Source organism: Canis aureus, chromosome 4, assembly GCF_053574225.1.
Source record: "Canis aureus isolate CA01 chromosome 4, VMU_Caureus_v.1.0, whole genome shotgun sequence".
Classification (NCBI taxonomy): Eukaryota; Metazoa; Chordata; class Mammalia; order Carnivora; family Canidae; genus Canis; species Canis aureus.
In genome coordinates, this window is record NC_135614.1 from 70,265,616 (window position 1) to 70,282,650 (window position 17,035).

Sequence of the window (17,035 nt, forward strand, 5' to 3'; positions counted from 1 at the left end):
AGATCATATAATAAAAAGTTAAGTAACACAAAGCTAGTGATGATTTATCACTGTAGTAAATTAGAGATGAAGCATGTTGACTATATGCACCAGTACAGTCTGATTCTATGTCCTCAAACTCTCCCTATTTCTGTCACCGCCTCCTGCAACATTCCAATATGTCAGCAAGCATATCTGACCCTCTCAGAGGTGGCTGGCAGTTCTTGAGAACTCTTCTGGGCTATGTTTTGTTTGTCATCATAATATCCATCCCTCCACATGGTTCTCTTTTCAGTAAACTGAACCCTCAGCTCTCACTAAATGACCACCTAAATATTCTTGAAGAGAATATTCGCAGGCTGCTTCCCCTTCCACCTCTGGAAAAACTCAAAGATGAAGGCGAGACAGACAAGGACAAGGAACACATTAATGTACGTGGGGGTAAGGCCTGAGTAGAATCAAGGGCCACAGTGGGACTCCACTCTCCTGCCTCAGCCTGACACTCATGCTCACATTGGGTTTTCAGTTTCTCTACGAACGATCCATGGATGCTCTAGGAAGGCTGCTGAGGACCATGATGTGGGATAATGTAAAAGCAGAGGACTGTCAAGAAATGTTCAATGTGAGTAGGCCCACTGCTCAAACAGATTCCCACATTCCCTCATCTGTGGGGCAGAGCAACACTCCAGACTCTACCTCAGAGTCTTCACCTGGCCCTTTAACCCATCACATAGGGCCAGTCCACTTAAATATTGTCTGTGGGAGGGGAGCACTCTGTTACAGAAGAGGCAGAGAGAGAGAGCAAAAGTTAGAGAATGGGAATGAGTAAAATGACGAGCACTAAAGAAAGAACATTTATTCTTTGACCAACAGCTTCTCCGAATGTGGCTCGTTTCACAAAAAGATTGGGAAAGAGAAAGAGCCTTCCAGATCACTGCAAAAGTGCTGACAAATGATATTGAGGTACGTAATCCCCTGGAGTGGATAGGTTTCATTGCTTGCTAACAACAGGGATCCCTGAGGCCTTTGGAATCCAAAGCCCCTGCATGCTGGATCTCCAGTTCCAGAATGGGGTGCTTTCCAAAGAACCATCTAAGAGGTATCTTCTCACTCAGGATTAAACCTGTTTGGTTGTCTTTACATGCTCACTAGCTTATTTTTCCACTGCCCTTAAGGAAAGGGTTCAAGATTCAATTTCATTTACTCTAAGGACCTATAGGGGGAAAAGAAGGGACTTCAGATCCAGTGTTGCTGGGAATATTCTGGGATGTCATCAAGCTGCCGCATCATCTTGAGGGTCTACTTTATCCTGCAGGCACCAGAAAACTTTAAAATCGGTTCACTCCTCGGCCTCCTGGCTCCTCACTCCTGTGACACTCTGCCTACCATCCGTCAAGCAGCTGCTAGCTCCACTATTGGTTTGTTCTGTATAAAAGGTGAGGGAAAGATGAGAAACCCACAAATGAAGATACCTATTTTCTTTTGTTCTTGGATTTTCTCCTTGTCTCTCTCTCCCTCTCTCTCCCCAGTTCAGTCATTTCTGCATTCTAATGCTTTAATCATGTCACAGAATTCATCTATTGGATCTTTGCCCCCCAGTGGCTCTGTTTTTCTATTTTTAAAAACAAAGATAGTAACACCAAAGCATCATAAATGTCCATTGAGGTAGGTAAAATGTTTTGAGAGTGACCAATTTAAATCACTGAGCACTTGGGCATATTAGCAATGCTTCCTCTGTCATGTGGATTTCTTCAGGAGGAAATTTCACTAGTCTTATGATGCTAAGTGATTTTCAAAGTTATTTAGGAAAGACAAGTTTGTGGGGGTTTTTCCAGCTTCCAGAACAGGACCTCTACCTGCTCTCTAAGTGCTCTCTCTGCACGTGAAGTAGCAATATCAGGAAATGTAAGGAATTTTAAAACTTCAGTTCAGGCTGTAAACCAGCAAATCAGGGCCTTGCGTCCACGTTAAATCAGCAGGTGCTTCCCAGAGGAGGGTCCTGCACTGTGCGTGCGCAGTTCTGAGCAGCCTAGGCACGGCCGGAACACTGGTCTAGGTTTAATGCCATCTCACACCTGTGTTCTGTTCCTCATTCTTTTGGATACTCAGAAAATGCTTATTAAGTCGTTTCCATGTGTCAAGCACTTCTCTGATGCTGGAGGCGCAGATATATTACAATTCTAAAATTCAGCTAAGAAAAGTATATTAAAGCCAAAAGTTGGAATTGGGGGTGGGGGAAGCGTTGGTTGGTTAGTGGAAAAGAAGAAAAAAAAATTCAGCGGAGTCAAAGTATGTATGAAAGTCTTTTGGGATATGGGAAGATAATTCATTAAGATATATGCTTGTACTAAGCCAGAAAATGAAAAATGAGTTAAGGAAGTAAGAACCAAGGGCCCATCCTACTAAGAGAAGTAACATCCAGAGAGGAACCTCATAGGAAGAGAGGGATTTCAATTCTATTAGTGTTGTACCTACTCTTCCTTTAGCATACTTTATGTTCCTGAAACATGCGAAATTCAGGTTTTCAAATACTCTTTGTTAATCAGAAATCCCATACCTCATTATCTACGTTAACTCTTTTCCTTGATAGGTCAAATAAGCATGGCAGGGAGAAAGAATGTGATTATTAACCACCTGCTGAGTACAAGTAACTAGTGTGATGCTAAATTAAGTACCATTTAATGCTCAGTGTTGCAATGAGAGAGCTGAGGTTAAGAAATTTACCGGCTCCAAAATGTAGTAGAGCTGGGCTGTGAGCCCAGGTCTGTCTGACTCCCAAGTCCCTGTGTTGCACTGGGCTAGGCTGCCTTCCACAGAAGGGTTCAGGTGTTAGTTTGCACAATTACCCTACATTCGAACAACAAACAGAAAATCGTTACCGTTTAGGTCTGAGTTTATAAATTGGTTTCAACCACCATTTATAAAGTTGCTGATGTTCCTATTGTAACAGATACCTTTCCGGGTTCCCTTTTCCCCAAAGTGGCTTAGGGCTGAAGAGAACTCCCAGGAGAGACAGCAGTATAGCAGAATAGTGAGAGCCTAGGCATTGGTGTCAGACCAGGGTTCAAATTCTGACTCTCCTATTTTTAGTCACTGGATAACCATGGCCAAATGACTTTTTATCCTTCCTCGTCTGCAAAAACAGGAGCGTCTACCTTAGATGATGTTTATGAGTAATAAATGAGATCACTGTACATAGAGTATTTAGCCTGGTGCCCAGCATGTAGAAACTACTCAATCCGTGTTTGCTCTTATGCCCACCCTCCCATCAGACAGGCTTTAGTGCATTTGTGAAAAGTATCCAGCAGCTGAATTAGTGTCATGTCAAAGTACAGCCAACCTCTTTAAACCCTATCAGGTCTTTGAACTCCTGCATCTGTCTCCCCTTGTGGATTTTAGGCACCCACCCAGAGGTGGAAAGACTGCAGGATCTGCAGGAAGGGCTACAGTGTGATGATGTGCAAGTCCAGATCAAGATTTCTTCTAAAATAGCAAAGGTAATATAATAGATACAGAAGACTAGCCAAGGGATGTAAAGATGATTCTGGGTTGATTTCCAATGAGTAAGCTGTATATGCCTCACTGCCAAGGAGAGCAACGATCTAGCCATTCTTTGTCCTATCATGTGTTAACCCTGAATATATGTGCTCAGTCAACATCTGCTACTGATCATTTCATACTCTGGGAAATCTTATGAACCAAGCATCCCTCTTCAGGGTGAGGGAGGGAGGGGGATGGAGTAGAAGGAACGAGGACTTTGGAGTCTATCAGATGATGCTGTGTGCACTTGAAGCCCATTCTCCTCATTAAAAATAACAATAATAACTTACCTCTCAGAGTTGTTCTGAGGATTAATCAATGAATTGATTCATTTATTCAATCATTTACTCATTCACCTACTAAGCCCTATGCATCTACCATATGCTGGACTTTGTTCTAGGCTGTAAGGATAGAAAAAGACACAATGCTTGCCCTCAGTCATTATGACCATATACTTACAGAGATAAGTGAACTGTCTTGAGGACAGGGTGTCTCTTCCTAATTTGTAAAAGCCCCTTCTGAGCTCGTGGTGTTTCTGCAAAAAAGAGCATGATAAGACTTATATTTCCGAAGGGTCATCTGGCTGCTGTGTTCAGACTATGATACAGGACAGCAAGAGTGAAATTAATGAGGTCAGTTTGGAGGAAACTACAAGAATCCAGGTGTGAGATTAGGTGGCTTGGACTAAGATGGCAGCAGCAGAGATGACAAGAAGGTGACCAGAATAAGGGAGAGAGAGAGGCCAGTTGGGAAGCATGGAGGAAACATATGTCAAATGCCTAAGAAAATATCTGTTGTATTATAGGTGCTCAGAAACATGAGTTCCCCTCCTTTCTTTCTTCCTAAACCATCATCTATCCCAATGTGAGATAAAAAAAAGAAAAAAAAAAAAAAAAAAAACAACAGATACCATTGAGTTTGGAGCCCAGACAGGAATTTGCTGTTACACAGAACAGATGTGGCAGTCTAGTTCCTTGATCTTAGAATCAAAATTACTCAGAAACTGGTTGAGACATGCACTTACTCATGAAAAGGGATTAATTTCCTTTCAAGAAGAGTTCTACCAAATATCAGTCATCAGGCCACTTAATGGAGGGAGAAGTCAGTTGTGAATTGGATTGCTGTCATACCTACATACTGATCTTGCTTGGTTAAAGCCTCAGACAATGTTCCTAGAATTCATTCAAACTGCCAACCTTTCACGTCCCTGCCTGCCTTTTCATTAGCCTGTATACACACACTCATAATCACGCACTTCTGTCACCCATTCTATATAGTTCTTGTACTTAGAGATCAAAATTGCAAAGTTTTTATTTTCTAGATTTTTGTTGACTACTCTTAATTTTGAAACATGGAAGAGCAAAAGGCAGAACTCAATAATTCATACTTACATGGGTATTGTGATACAAGTGGTATTGAACAGGGCCCTTAATACTTGGTGATAGATTTTCCTAAATTCTCAAGCCTTAACTATTCTTTGGAAGACTCAAGACATATTTCTGTGATATATGAAATGTATGTGAAAGTAATTTATAGCATATAAATTGTTATGGAATGGAGTGTGGAGCACACTATAACTTTCAAGTTTGGAGAAGTTGACTCAGCAGTCTTGGGATTCAATAAATATAGAATGATAAAAGGGTAACTCCAAGGAAAGTTTGCCTAGAGTTGCAGGGTAAAGTCTACGTCTGTTTTTATATTTTCTGTAGTTCCTATGGCCCAGTCATATGCTGTTTGGAAATTCCAGTGGTTTCCAAAATCCTAAAACAATAGCAGCATGAAGTGAGGTAGTTGATAATATCAGTCTTTCCGGGTGCATTCTCAGATTGTCAGTAAACTAATCCCAACTGAAGAAATTCTAATGTTCCTGGAGGAAACCCTGGATGGTCTGGAGAGCCTTAACCCCACCTGTACACATGCCTGTGGCATATGGATGATCACGGTCCTGAAGGAGCAGGGAGCTGCTTTGGAAGAACAGGTGAGCTGACAACCAGTTTGACCACTGAGCAGAGTTCTAACACTTCTGGAATGCCACGTTGGTTGCCACTTCTAAGCTTATCCACTGATGGGCAACAGGCAAGAGCACACACAGCTTCAGGAGACCTCAACAGAGACCCAAGTTGTACATTAACAAACAGGTTCATGTTGAGTGCTTGTCCCACCCTGTTTCAATTGCCTCTCTAGTCTGTGACTTAAAACGACGACAACAACAACAAACAAACTTTCCCAACTGTTGCTCTCTAGCCAAAGACAGCAGCTCCAAACCAAGGGCATTTGGGTTCTGGAAAACTGGTTGTTAGATCTGTAAGGAGGGGGTGATCACGTGGATCATTTTTGGGATGGCCACTAAGGGCCAGTAGAGTTTCTAATCTCACTGCCACTCTTCAGGCTGCTCTTCCACACAACTTAGGGTTGGTTTTCTGGTAAGGAAGTCTGTCATTGGAGAACTGATTGGGGGAAAGTCCTCAATCCCTGCTATCAGCTGGAGAGTTAGAGTGAAGAGGATTTGAGTTCAGGAAGCTTGGTTAAGAGCTCCAAATGGAGATGCTCGATCCTCTCTCTTGAGGTGAGAAACAGAATTCAAACAATTCAAAGATTAATAAGGAAAAAGAGAATATTTAACTCCATGAAGTCACCTCAAGAGGAATAGTTGAAAGTTATGGTTCCCATATCCCAGGGTCAATCAACCATAAATTATAGAATTCTCCAATGTATAACCTTTAGAAATTATTCCTGTGCTAATTATTCTCCAATCAGTTTTTTTCAAAAACAGGGTTTTTTTTTTAAGATTTATTTATTTCAGAGAGAGAAAAAAGTGAATAGGGGAGACGCAGAGGGAGAGAATCCCCAAGCAGACTCCCTGCTTAGCACAGAGCCAGACTCAAGGGTCCATCCCAGGATCCATGAGATCCTGACCTGAGCTGGAACCAAGAGCTGACACCCAACTGACTGAGCCACCCAGAAACACCCAAAAACACTTATTAAGTGCAGATTATGCCAATACCAGGCAGTAGGCTAGGCATTAGAGAATCAAAGTTTCATATATTTGGAATGTCATTGTATTTGTGTGTTTAGCACTATAAAGGAGCAATAGGGACTGGAATCCTCTCCTAACATCATTGAGATGGGGCTCTGTGGCAATCATACTTGCCAGATATTTATGTTTAAGGAATTATAAATCAGAGAAAATGTTGTGTTTAACCTAAGAATGTCTATCCAAAATAAATAAGAGAAATATCTACTAGCAGCAAAGTTACTTTAGCAGAGAGATCTCCCTTCTCCACATCAAAAATCCAAATGTATAATATCATTCTCTGCTGTCCACAGATTAACACCCAAATTTGGAAGGGTGACCTTCAGTGCTCTCTAGGATCTGGCTTCATATCTTCATATCTTCTATCAAGTTATCTTCTTTCATCACCCACATTTCTCTGTGTTCCAAACCAGTCCCCTAATCCAGAAATCTTCACCATATTCGCGTGGGCCCATGCTCTCTTACTAATTTTTTATATAGATTTTTTTAGGGCAGTTTAGATTCACAGTAAAATTGAGTAGATAGCCAAAAACCTCCTCTGCCCCCACCACACACACACACACACACACACACACACATCCTCTCTCACTATCAACACCCCACACCACAGTAGTACATTTGTTACAATCAGGGAACCTACACTGACACATCATTGTCACCCAAAGTCCATAGTTTCCATTAAGATTCATTCTTGGTGTTGACAAATGTATAATTGCATGTGTTCACCATTGCAGTAACATACAGAATAGTTTCACTACTCTAAAAATCTGTGCTTCATCTATTCTCATGCTTTTTCTTTTACATCTTTATCTGTATTCTTCTTTCTGATGAGGATGACTTTCCCTCCATCATCTCTATTTTGCCTTTTGAAATTGCTATATATCCTTCAAGACTCAGGCCAGATGTCCCTTCAAAGGGACCTCAGTTACTTCTGGATTGCCCTATCAATCCTGTGAACCTCCTATATACCATTTGCTACACACTGCCTTTTGCACAGGCCTTTGAGTATATGACTAACATCCTTTATTAGAACATTCATTCCTTTTGAGAGAGGGTTACATCTTATTCATCTTCGGTAAATTCCACACAACGTCTCTCACAGTATTTGGCATAAAGCAGCCTTTCGCTAAATATTTGCTGCATTGATTTAAGAATAAATACCCAGTATAGCTATAATCCCCCTGAGTAAGAGATAGGCCATGTGTAGAATTGATTATTGTTTTCAACATTATTTATAATTCATCAACCACCCTTGAATAATATGCTGACTATATGAGTCCAGAGACATTCACGTAGAGGAAAAATGGCAACTTAATGTTTGATTTGGCTTTTTTTTTTTTAAGCTGTTGGAGATCTTGAGCATGATTTATCATCACATGCCAGTCCTCAGACAAAAGGAGGAAAGCTTTCAGTTTATGCTGGAAGCCATCTCTCAGATAGCCAGCTTTCACATGGATGCAGTTGTTGCCAACCTTTTACAGAAGCCTCTGCCCTTCGACAGGTATATTCTAACATCTGGTCCCTTCTCCCAGGAAAGGCCACTCTGCATTGAGGAAGAATTTGTGGTTTGAGAGAAAGAAAGCAAAAACAAAGATTGAGAACATTTCATCTAAATAATAATTTCAAAAATGGTGTTTGAATCACAAGGAGTGTTTTTCCAAGTGTTTTTCATAAACATGTCCTCATTAAATGATGAGATTAAAAAAAAATACACCATAGGAATAAGTATTAGAAAATGAGTATTTCTTCTCTTTCCGGTTGCCTAGAATACACCTATGTGAGAGGTTTCTGCTTTAATGGACATCAACAAACCTAAGTAACCCACGTCCAGAATGCTGGACTGTTAAATAACACATCCTTCTTATCGCCAGGCATATTGGCATCTCCATCTGTCCTTGAAATTTTGATTAGTCATAATGTGGTTTTAGAGAGGAGCAGATGAAAAAGCTCATATTCCAAGGAGTTGTTTCTTATCAGCTTCATGCCTTACCACCCTAGGGACACAAAGACACTGTGGAAAGCTCTGGCTGAGAACACAGCCTCCAGTGGGAAGCTCTTGAGAGCCCTAACAGACAAACTTGAGAATGAATTAGAAGATGACCTAGCCGGGGTGGAGGCGATTGCAGTGAGTTGGACAACCCATCACATACCTGGAATATTGTCCCACTCCGTGGTCTGTCCTCACCTGGAATTTGGTGATGTGGCATTAATCATATGTCTTCCCCTCTCACACCCTGATTTTAAATCAACTCCAGCTTGTATTGGACAAATATGGCAGTAATTTTGTCTGTGGCTATCACTTTTAGAAGCAAATTTCTCATCCTCCCAAAGAAAATCCATGATCTGTATTTCCAAATTGGTCTTCAAGATATCCAAAAGCACCCTTTTGAAAGACCTCAAGGCCAGAAAACTTTCATTTTACCTGGCCGGTCCCCTGTCCCCTTGCCCTTGGAATTTGGAGTTGCCCAACATGGCAGTCCTGAGAGAGAAACACTTTCTGAGCTGAGAAGTTTCCAGACAAATACGTCCTCTCTTTTCCAGCTCTTTTTGGTTTTGTTTTGTTTTTTTCTTTTGTTTTGCTTTGTTTTCACCATGAGTGTGGTCAACCTAGAAAGCAATCCTTTGGGGAGAAAACAGACTTGAAGGTCAGCCCAGGGAGATGTCCTGGAGGAAAGGAGCCTGTGTGACCACAATGTCCTCTCTCCCCTCAGGTGGCCTGTGCTATGTATGAAGTGGTCTCAACAGGCACCCCTGTCACCAACTTGTACCCAGAGGTGTTCACTCTTCTCCTGAAGCTGGTCAGCTGCACCCTGGGTCAGAAAATGTCCACTGCCACCTGGAGCCGCAGGCGACGGGTGTTGCAGCAGGGAGAACAGCAGCAGACAGCAGACCCCTGCAGGTAAATGGCCTTCCTCAGTGTCCAGGTCCCAGACTCTAGGGGATGAGCTGTGGAAGTCAGGGCCTCGGCCTGCTGCTGTGGCCTCCACTACCCCAGAGGAAACAAGGCTCTCCTGCTCCTGAGCCAATCTCTGGGGTAGTTGCTCAGAATAACGACAAACAGCAGCTCTGTTTGCTTCCCCCAAGGGCCTCCTCTGTTTCATTTGTTTTCTCTCATTGAGACTGTTCAAGGAAAGCTGGAATTCTGTGATACTCAGGGCCACCAAGGAAAGCAGAAAAATAAAAATCAATACCATATTTTATCAAACTTAAGACATCACCGGTTGAGGGAAGCAAAATTATTTTATGTATTATAAAAAAAGAAAGAATCCCCAGCTAGGCCATGAATCAATGCTTTCTTATACTTTCAAATTTTTACTGTATATTTATTCAGAGCTCTTTTAAAATCTCTTTTATCAGGCAGAGATTTTTATCCTCTATCGCAACATTCTGCCCCCTTGTCCTATGGCATATATTTTTATTCCGGTATCAAATCAGCCTTTTTAAAGAGATCCTAAACAGCCGTTAGGCCCCACACATGTAGCTCCATTAATACACGTCAGTTTACTAAAGAGACAACAGTGTCAGGAGCCAAGCCTCAATCCACGCACATCCCCGTGCTCACACCAGTCACACTGACTACACCACAGCCTCTGCCGGGCCAACCACCGTAACACACCACTCATCGCAGGATGCACCCTATTTCCGAAGTCCTGTGTTAGAATCAGCAAAATACAGTATTTTGCACTTTCCATCCTGGACTTTGTTTTCTTGTTGACAAGATTTTGTGGCATTAGTTCCCTTCATCTCCATGCCCCCTCTGACCCTAGAGTGTGAGATCGGGTTGCCCATCTTTTCCCCTTGCACAGCGTCCGCTGATCCAAGAGTGAGGGAACCCTGAGGGGAACGGGAGGAACCGGGGGATCCACAATCCCCTGTGTGGGGCTGACTTACTTTGTGATGCCCACTGTCTCCTTCAGGCTCTCGACGGCAACCCTGAAGTGTGTGCAAGCCCAAGCCATGAAAGAGGGCCTTGCCAAGGAATCTGATGAGGGGGACAACTTATGGGCCCTGCTGAGCAGTCCTAGCACCCACCACGTAGGAGTGTGTGCACTGGCCAGGTAAGGGGCGGGCCTTCTAGAACTGGACACAGAGGAGAAAACTAAAAATAGAGTAAAAACGCAGTGTAGGCAGCTTCCCTGGAAGCAGTGGGCCCACTAAGGGTTTGCCTGCAGTCGGCAGAGAAAACAGGGAAGACAGAGCGAAGGGAGGTGGGAAGCGGTGTGGGAGCAGCCCGGGTCCCACCACCCCCTCAAAATCCCGGGATGCGGAGCACAGTTTTGGGAAACCCGCACCTCAGCAGGGCTCTTGGAAGGGCTACTGTAGAGTCGAAGCATTAGACTCCAGAGTAGGTACAGGATGTTTGCTCTTCCACTGAACATCCCTTCGTAGATCATTTCTTTCCCTGAGGGAGAAATAGACTCAAATTTCCTCCATTGTTTAGAAAGAAAAAAAAGTCTCTGCTACAATTGGAGCCTTGCGTTTTCTAGGAGCATGGCCGTGTGGCAATATGGACTCACACTGGACATCATGGAGCAACTGTTCTCCTCTCTCACCTCCTCCTCGGAGAACTACCGGATAACCGGCACAGCCTTCTTCTCTGAGGCAAGACAGAAGCTTCGCGTCGCCGCCCGGCAGCCTCTCCGGGTGTCCCTGGGGGGTTACTCTCGGGGTCAAGAGTTCAGTGGGCGCTGGAACCCCAGAAGGGGCCCCTCGGGGAAGCTTTGGTAGCAGAGAGATCCAGCCACTGCCGGATATGTGGCACCTGAGCAGGGAATGCCGGGGGACAAAGGACCCAGGCCCAATCTCTTCTTCGCTCTGGTCCGCAGAAACCAGGCCTCCCTGGGCAGAGAAGCCTGGAGAACCAGGGCGACCGGGACAAAACAAACAGCACCCAACGGGTAGATCATTGTCCCCTCACACCCTGGCATAAAAAGTTTGTCCCAGGCGAATCAGAACAGGGACATTGTCAGGAACGCTCCCGTTTTCCCATTTTTCCATTTGGATTAGGGAACGTCTTGTCAAGTAGATGTTATGGTCCCCGTCGCCACGTACCCTTGACCTGTGGGCCGCTGGCGCCTAGAGATTAGTTTGTGCAACACTTGCTGACTCACTGAGGGCTTCTCCGCGCCCTGCTGCTCCTCTCTAAGTGTAGTTATGATGCGCTTGTCACTGTCAGGAAGGGAGGCCACTCCCTTTAACTAAAGGGCCAAGTGGTTGTTTTCAGCTCATGAAGGAGCCCATCCTTTGGAAGCATGGGAATCTACGGGAAGTGCTGATCCTCATGGACCAGAGTGCCTGGGACTCCAATGCCACTTTGAGGCAAATGGCCATCCGAGGACTTGGTAATACAGCTTCTGGAGCCCCTCACAAGGTAAAAGGAGTTTGGCAGGTGGGGTGGGGGGGAAAGGGGGATATTTGAGTTAAAAATTATTATTTACTAACCCACACCTCGTGGTTGCATAGAAATTAAGTAAAAAATCCAAATAAATTGCTACATTGGTGTCTCTTGGGTTGAAGTACATGTGACCCTACCAGAATTCCAGTTTCCTTGTCTGCAGTCCCCTACCCTATCCCACATGCACATAGAACAGTTTTCAGGATTAAGAGGCCTTATTTCAAAATAGGTGAAGAAGCATAAGCAGATAATATTAGAATCTATCATCAGAGGCCTGTATCACCTGGCCCGCACCGAAGTCGTCTGTGAAAGCTTGAAGGCTCTAAAAAAGATCCTGGAGCTGCTCACAGACCGAGACGTGAGCTTCTACTTCAAAGAGATAGTGCTGCAAACAAGAACCTTCTTTGAAGACGTAAGTGGGCCCATTCAGGAATCTTCCCTCCCCAAAAGTGAGTGAACACAAAGATTCAGGTAGTGCTTACTGTAGCAAGCAATGTCGCCGTCCCATCTGTATTGCTTGGCCTTCCCCCTGGGGTCACCTGCACTCGGGTCCCCTTAACAGAGATCACTTGGACAATTCCTGTGCAGGCCCCTGGCTTCCTGGGTGTCTCTCTGCCCGAGGGTACTCTCTGAACTGGGAATCACGATCCCTCTGAGCAGGGTGGGCCAGACACGTTGGGGGAGAACCCTCAACCGATAAGAAACAAGTTGGCAAATAAACTGCCCGGCTTCCTCACCTAGCACAAGGATTGAGCCCCACTTGCCCATAGGGGTAAAAAACTCATTAGTATTCCCCTTTGTAGCTTTCCTCTTTTCAATCTCTCATTCCCATGAATTATGACAATATTCAACACAGAGCAAGGGCCCAAATAAAGGCCTGTCACCTCCAACACTCTTCTCCACATCCAAGACTCAAAGGTTCAAAACGCTTGTGTGTGGTTCATTTAATCCAGGAGTCAGTACCAACGATAGCCAGCAGGCCAAATCCTGCCCAGATCATCTTTTTGTAAATTAAGTTGTATTGGAGCACAGCCATGCTCATTGGTTGCATATCGTCTATGGCTGCTTTCTCACTTCATCTGCAGGGTTGAATTAGTTGTTACAGAAACCATATGGCCCCCAAAGTCTAAATTATTTACTCTCTGGCCTTTTATGGAAAAAGCTTGCCAACCCCCAATCTAGTCAGTATCCTAGAAATTCATTTCAAAACAAGGTCAGTCTGTGACCCCAGGCAAAGGAAGGTCATTTTCCTTTATAGCTTCTGGAAGACTAGACTTCATTATTTATTTTTGGTTTATTCTCTGTCATCAGTGTAAAAACCTATTTATTTCACCTCCAACTTACATCTATTTTTTTGTGATTGAAACCTGCTTCCTCGTGTTGTGTTGTCAGAGGAGATGGAAGACTGCTGGTTTCTTCCTCTTAAACATTAACGCTTGATTAAATTACCTTTCTACCTGCTAGTCTCCAGACTGAAAAGTCTTCATTTCCTCCATTATTCATCATAAACCTAATTTTTCAGCTCTTTAAATATTTTACAAGCCAGTGACTGTGTTGTGTCTCTAGATGCGGCCTGCAAAGGATTGAATACAACCTAAAGAAAAATTACGTCTCAGGGCTGATTTTTTCCCTATTTATCCACTCCAATCTTTTTTTTGTTTTTTTTTTTTGTTTTGTTTTGTTTTTTGTTTTTAATCTTGCCTTTTCTTCCTGACTCCTTGGCAATTTGTAATCATATAGGCCTCTAGATTTTAGTCTACAATATATGCCCACAGTCAACAATTCTTCACTTTTGTATTTTTCAGTGTCCTTTATTTACTTGCTAGCCCAAACCCGGCCTTTGAGAGCAGCTTTCTGCTTGTTTTCAGCTACTTTTTCCAACGTATCAACATTCCTTTTAATTCTCTTCTTGTCCTCAAAACCACTTGCTTGGCTCCCACTCAATGTAGTATCTTCTGTAAAATAACAAAGAGGTTCTTTTTTTCATTACACAGATAATTGATGGCAATCTTCAACAACAAAGGGCTGAAGTCGCCCCTACAGCGACCCACCTGTTTGTTAGGTTCCCTGGGGTTGTTGTTAATCCAGGCATGATGATTCTCTTGGCTCCCAGCCTCCTCTAATCACCTACAAGTTTTGTGATCAAGACAATGTTTCTCAGTCTCATGCAGAAGAAAAAAATCTCAAGTCCTCCTGGGTGGTTAGATTAGAATTTTCTCATCCCCAATAGGTACCAATTCCATCATATTTGTATAAAAGTGAAATTTGATAAAATTTAGGTCTTAGTTATGACATGCTATTTACTCTCTGCTAATGCTCTCTTCTCACAAATAAATTTAACTATACTTGATGAAACTTTGCCCCAGGGATGCCTGGGTGGTTCAATGGTTGAACATCTGCCTTAGGCTCAGGGCGTGATCCCGGGGTTCTGAGATCAAGTCGCGCATGGGGTTCCCCTTGCATGGGGCCTGCTTCCTCCTCTGCCTATGTCTCTGCCTCTCTTTCTGTGTGTCTCATGAATAAATAAATAAAATCTTTTAAAAAAAAATAAGAAAGAAAGAAACTTTGCCCCAGCAGTTTTCTATAGATTAAGCATACAATTCTGTAATCTCCAAATTTCTCCCCTCCTCCCTGTCTTTCAGTATTTAAGCACTTTGTTGGAAGTCTCAAGACATGGTGACACTTCAATGAAATGGTAGAACAGAAAATATGGCTGCCGCCTCCCGCTCTGGGTTCGCCCAAGCCCGTCCTCCCGCCGACCCTGTGCAGTCACCTTACTCACAAGACACTAAATTCTAGTAACCCTCCCAACACCCACAATAAGTTCAATGCTTGTTTCCTGCCTTTTCCTATCATCCCTTGATCTATCATTAGGGCCTATCACTTGATTCCAGAAAATTTTAAAGATTTTGAAAAAAACTAAATACCTTTCTACCTTTCTGTATTCTGTAATTGGTTTGTTTTCTTTCTCTAAAAAGAGACCTTTCAGGGCACCCAGCTGGCTCAGTCAGTAGAGATGCAACTCTTGATCTCAAAGTTAAGTTCAAGCCCCACGCTGGGTGTGGAGATTACTTAAAAATAAAATATTTTAAAAAGAAATAAATATGCAAACAAATTGGGGCACCTGGGTGGCTCAGTTGGTTAAGCATCTGACTCTTGGTTTTGGCTCAGGTCAAGATCTCAGGGTCGTGGGATCCAGCCCCATCTCGGGCCACCACACTTAGCCCCACCCATGTGCACATGCTGTCTCTCTCAAACAAGGAAATAAAGAAATAAATAATCTTTTAAAATAAATAAATAAATAAATAAATAGACCTTTTAAAAATGTATCCTGACCTCCTTCCTAGTACATTTAAACATTTCTACTTCTATTCCCATTATACAAGCTCAAGTCTCATGTATTCATTGAACTTTTCTGGCCTTGTCCCAATCAACTGTCTCTATTTTTTCTGCAAGATCTTTATTAACTTCCTTTTCTTATGGCATTTTTGTTTATGTGCCCATTTCTGACATATCCTACCTTGCTATCATAATTAATACTACTCTCTCTTCTTCCTCTCATATTCATGGGCATGCTTTTTGTTGGCCCTTGTTTATAGCAATAAATAATATTCTGCTACTCAGGATGACTTTTCCCTTCATTGTTCTGTCTTTTTATGGGTATTTTAAATAAGTTTGTTAGACCTGGAAGGAAAAAAAGAAAGAAAAACCTCCAGAAAATCCTTTAGTGTTTTTTAGAACTCTGAACAGTATCAGCAAAGTGTCTGGGAATAACAGGCGGCCATCTTTCTCCAACACCTCACCCTTTGGTCCTTAAAATCACTGCTTACCATTCCGGCCAGACAACAAGCCAGGAAGCTCCAGAATTTCACATATGCAAGAGTAGGGCTAGGCACTTGTTTGATTATTCTCTGTCTCTGAGACCCAGGGCCCAAATTTCTGAGCTGCATTTAATGCCACTGGAAAGTATCTGGGATCTTAGAGAAGAGTCTTAGGACTTGAGAAATTTAGATTAGAAGCCCCAGAATTCTAGACACAGGCTAATTCATACAAAATACATAATAAGCAGGAACCCTCGTTGGCCTTTTGCCACCAGTACTCCCTGTTTACCATTCCTATGGTCTGTCTCCCCAGTAGCTACTCAAATGACAGAAACCAAGTCTCAGGCAGCCCCAGTGGCTCAGCAGTTTGGCGTCGCCTTGGGCCTGGGGTGTGATCCTGGATACCTGGGATCAAGTCCCACGTCAGGCTCCCTGCATGGAGCCTGCTTCTCTCCCTCTCCCTCTGTCTCTCTGTCTCTGTCTCTGTCTCTGTCTCTCTCTCTCTCCCTCTGCCATGAATAAATAAATAAAAAATCTTTTAAAAAATTTAAAGAAACCAAGTCTCCAACTCTAAAGCATCACTTAAACCTCAGACCAATGGTCATTTAAACTCACAGACTGTGAGTGCAGAGCTTCTGGAGAAGAAAGAGCATTCTTGGTGCACACATCGGCTGAGCCAAGAGTGTTCTGGTGCCTGGGTTGCGGCCTCCCTTTGCTGAAGTGGGGCAGGGTAGAGCTGGGGGTGGGGTGCCGACTGGGAGTGGCCTGTGAGGGGGACTCACCCACCACATGCATCTGTCGCCACAGGAGCAGGATGATGTGAGACTGACTGCCATCTTCTTATTTGAGAATCTGGCATCCCTAACAGGAAGAAGGTGGAAGATTTTTTTTGCGGAAGAAATAAAAAAGAGCATGATTTCATTCCTTCTCCACCTCTGGGATCCTAATCCCAAGATTGGAGCCGTAAGTGGCCCCTGCACAGACACCTGCCCTCTCCTCCCACCGCTGAGAAGTGTCAGTGAGTCAGGTCTGGCTGAACCAGAAGCCAGTTCAGAGGCCACTTCTCTCAACTGAACCCGAAAACCACTTCTTCAACCCTAAGTTCTTTCTTGCCCACTCTGTCTGAGATTGCTCTTCCATCTTTGAAACTGAGAAGGTGGCAGCGCTGACTTTAACCCCCTCGCATCACTGGTGTCCACTGCTCCCTCCCAGCACCAGGCAGCATCCTTCCCTTCCAGAGGGCAGTCCAGTGTTAGGGGCAGTAAC

General features: G+C 43.5%; 1 protein-coding gene and 1 long non-coding RNA gene across 9 annotated transcripts in view; one reads left to right on the plus strand and one right to left on the minus strand.

The window, feature by feature from the left end:
• MROH2B (maestro heat like repeat family member 2B) overlaps positions 1-17,035 on the plus strand; it is a 63,156-nt gene that overhangs the window by 43,795 nt on the left and 2,326 nt on the right. For 6 of the 8 annotated variants that reach the window (XM_077896114.1, XM_077896113.1, XM_077896118.1 and 3 more), the window contains 14 exons: positions 275-410; positions 506-601; positions 853-942; positions 1,295-1,415; positions 3,379-3,476; positions 5,345-5,497; positions 7,897-8,054; positions 8,552-8,678; positions 9,265-9,452; positions 10,471-10,611; positions 11,041-11,155; positions 11,778-11,924; positions 12,178-12,360; positions 16,577-16,732. In XM_077896114.1, coding sequence (XP_077752240.1) covers positions 275-410; positions 506-601; positions 853-942; positions 1,295-1,415; positions 3,379-3,476; positions 5,345-5,497; positions 7,897-8,054; positions 8,552-8,678; positions 9,265-9,452; positions 10,471-10,611; positions 11,041-11,155; positions 11,778-11,924; positions 12,178-12,360; positions 16,577-16,732 — 1,909 coding nt within the window. Of the gene's footprint in view, positions 1-274; positions 411-505; positions 602-852; positions 943-1,294; positions 1,416-3,378; positions 3,477-5,344; positions 5,498-7,896; positions 8,055-8,551; positions 8,679-9,264; positions 9,453-10,470; positions 10,612-11,040; positions 11,156-11,777; positions 11,925-12,177; positions 12,398-16,576; positions 16,733-17,035 lie in introns of all 8 variants that reach the window. The other 2 variants (XR_013378595.1, XM_077896115.1) reach the window with 2 other exon arrangements.
• LOC144312942 (uncharacterized) lies at positions 13,739-16,676 on the minus strand. The gene is made up of 3 exons (XR_013378596.1): positions 16,552-16,676; positions 14,000-14,075; positions 13,739-13,903 (listed from the first exon to the last, which is right to left on the minus strand). It is a non-coding gene; the product is annotated as an uncharacterized LOC144312942 (long non-coding RNA).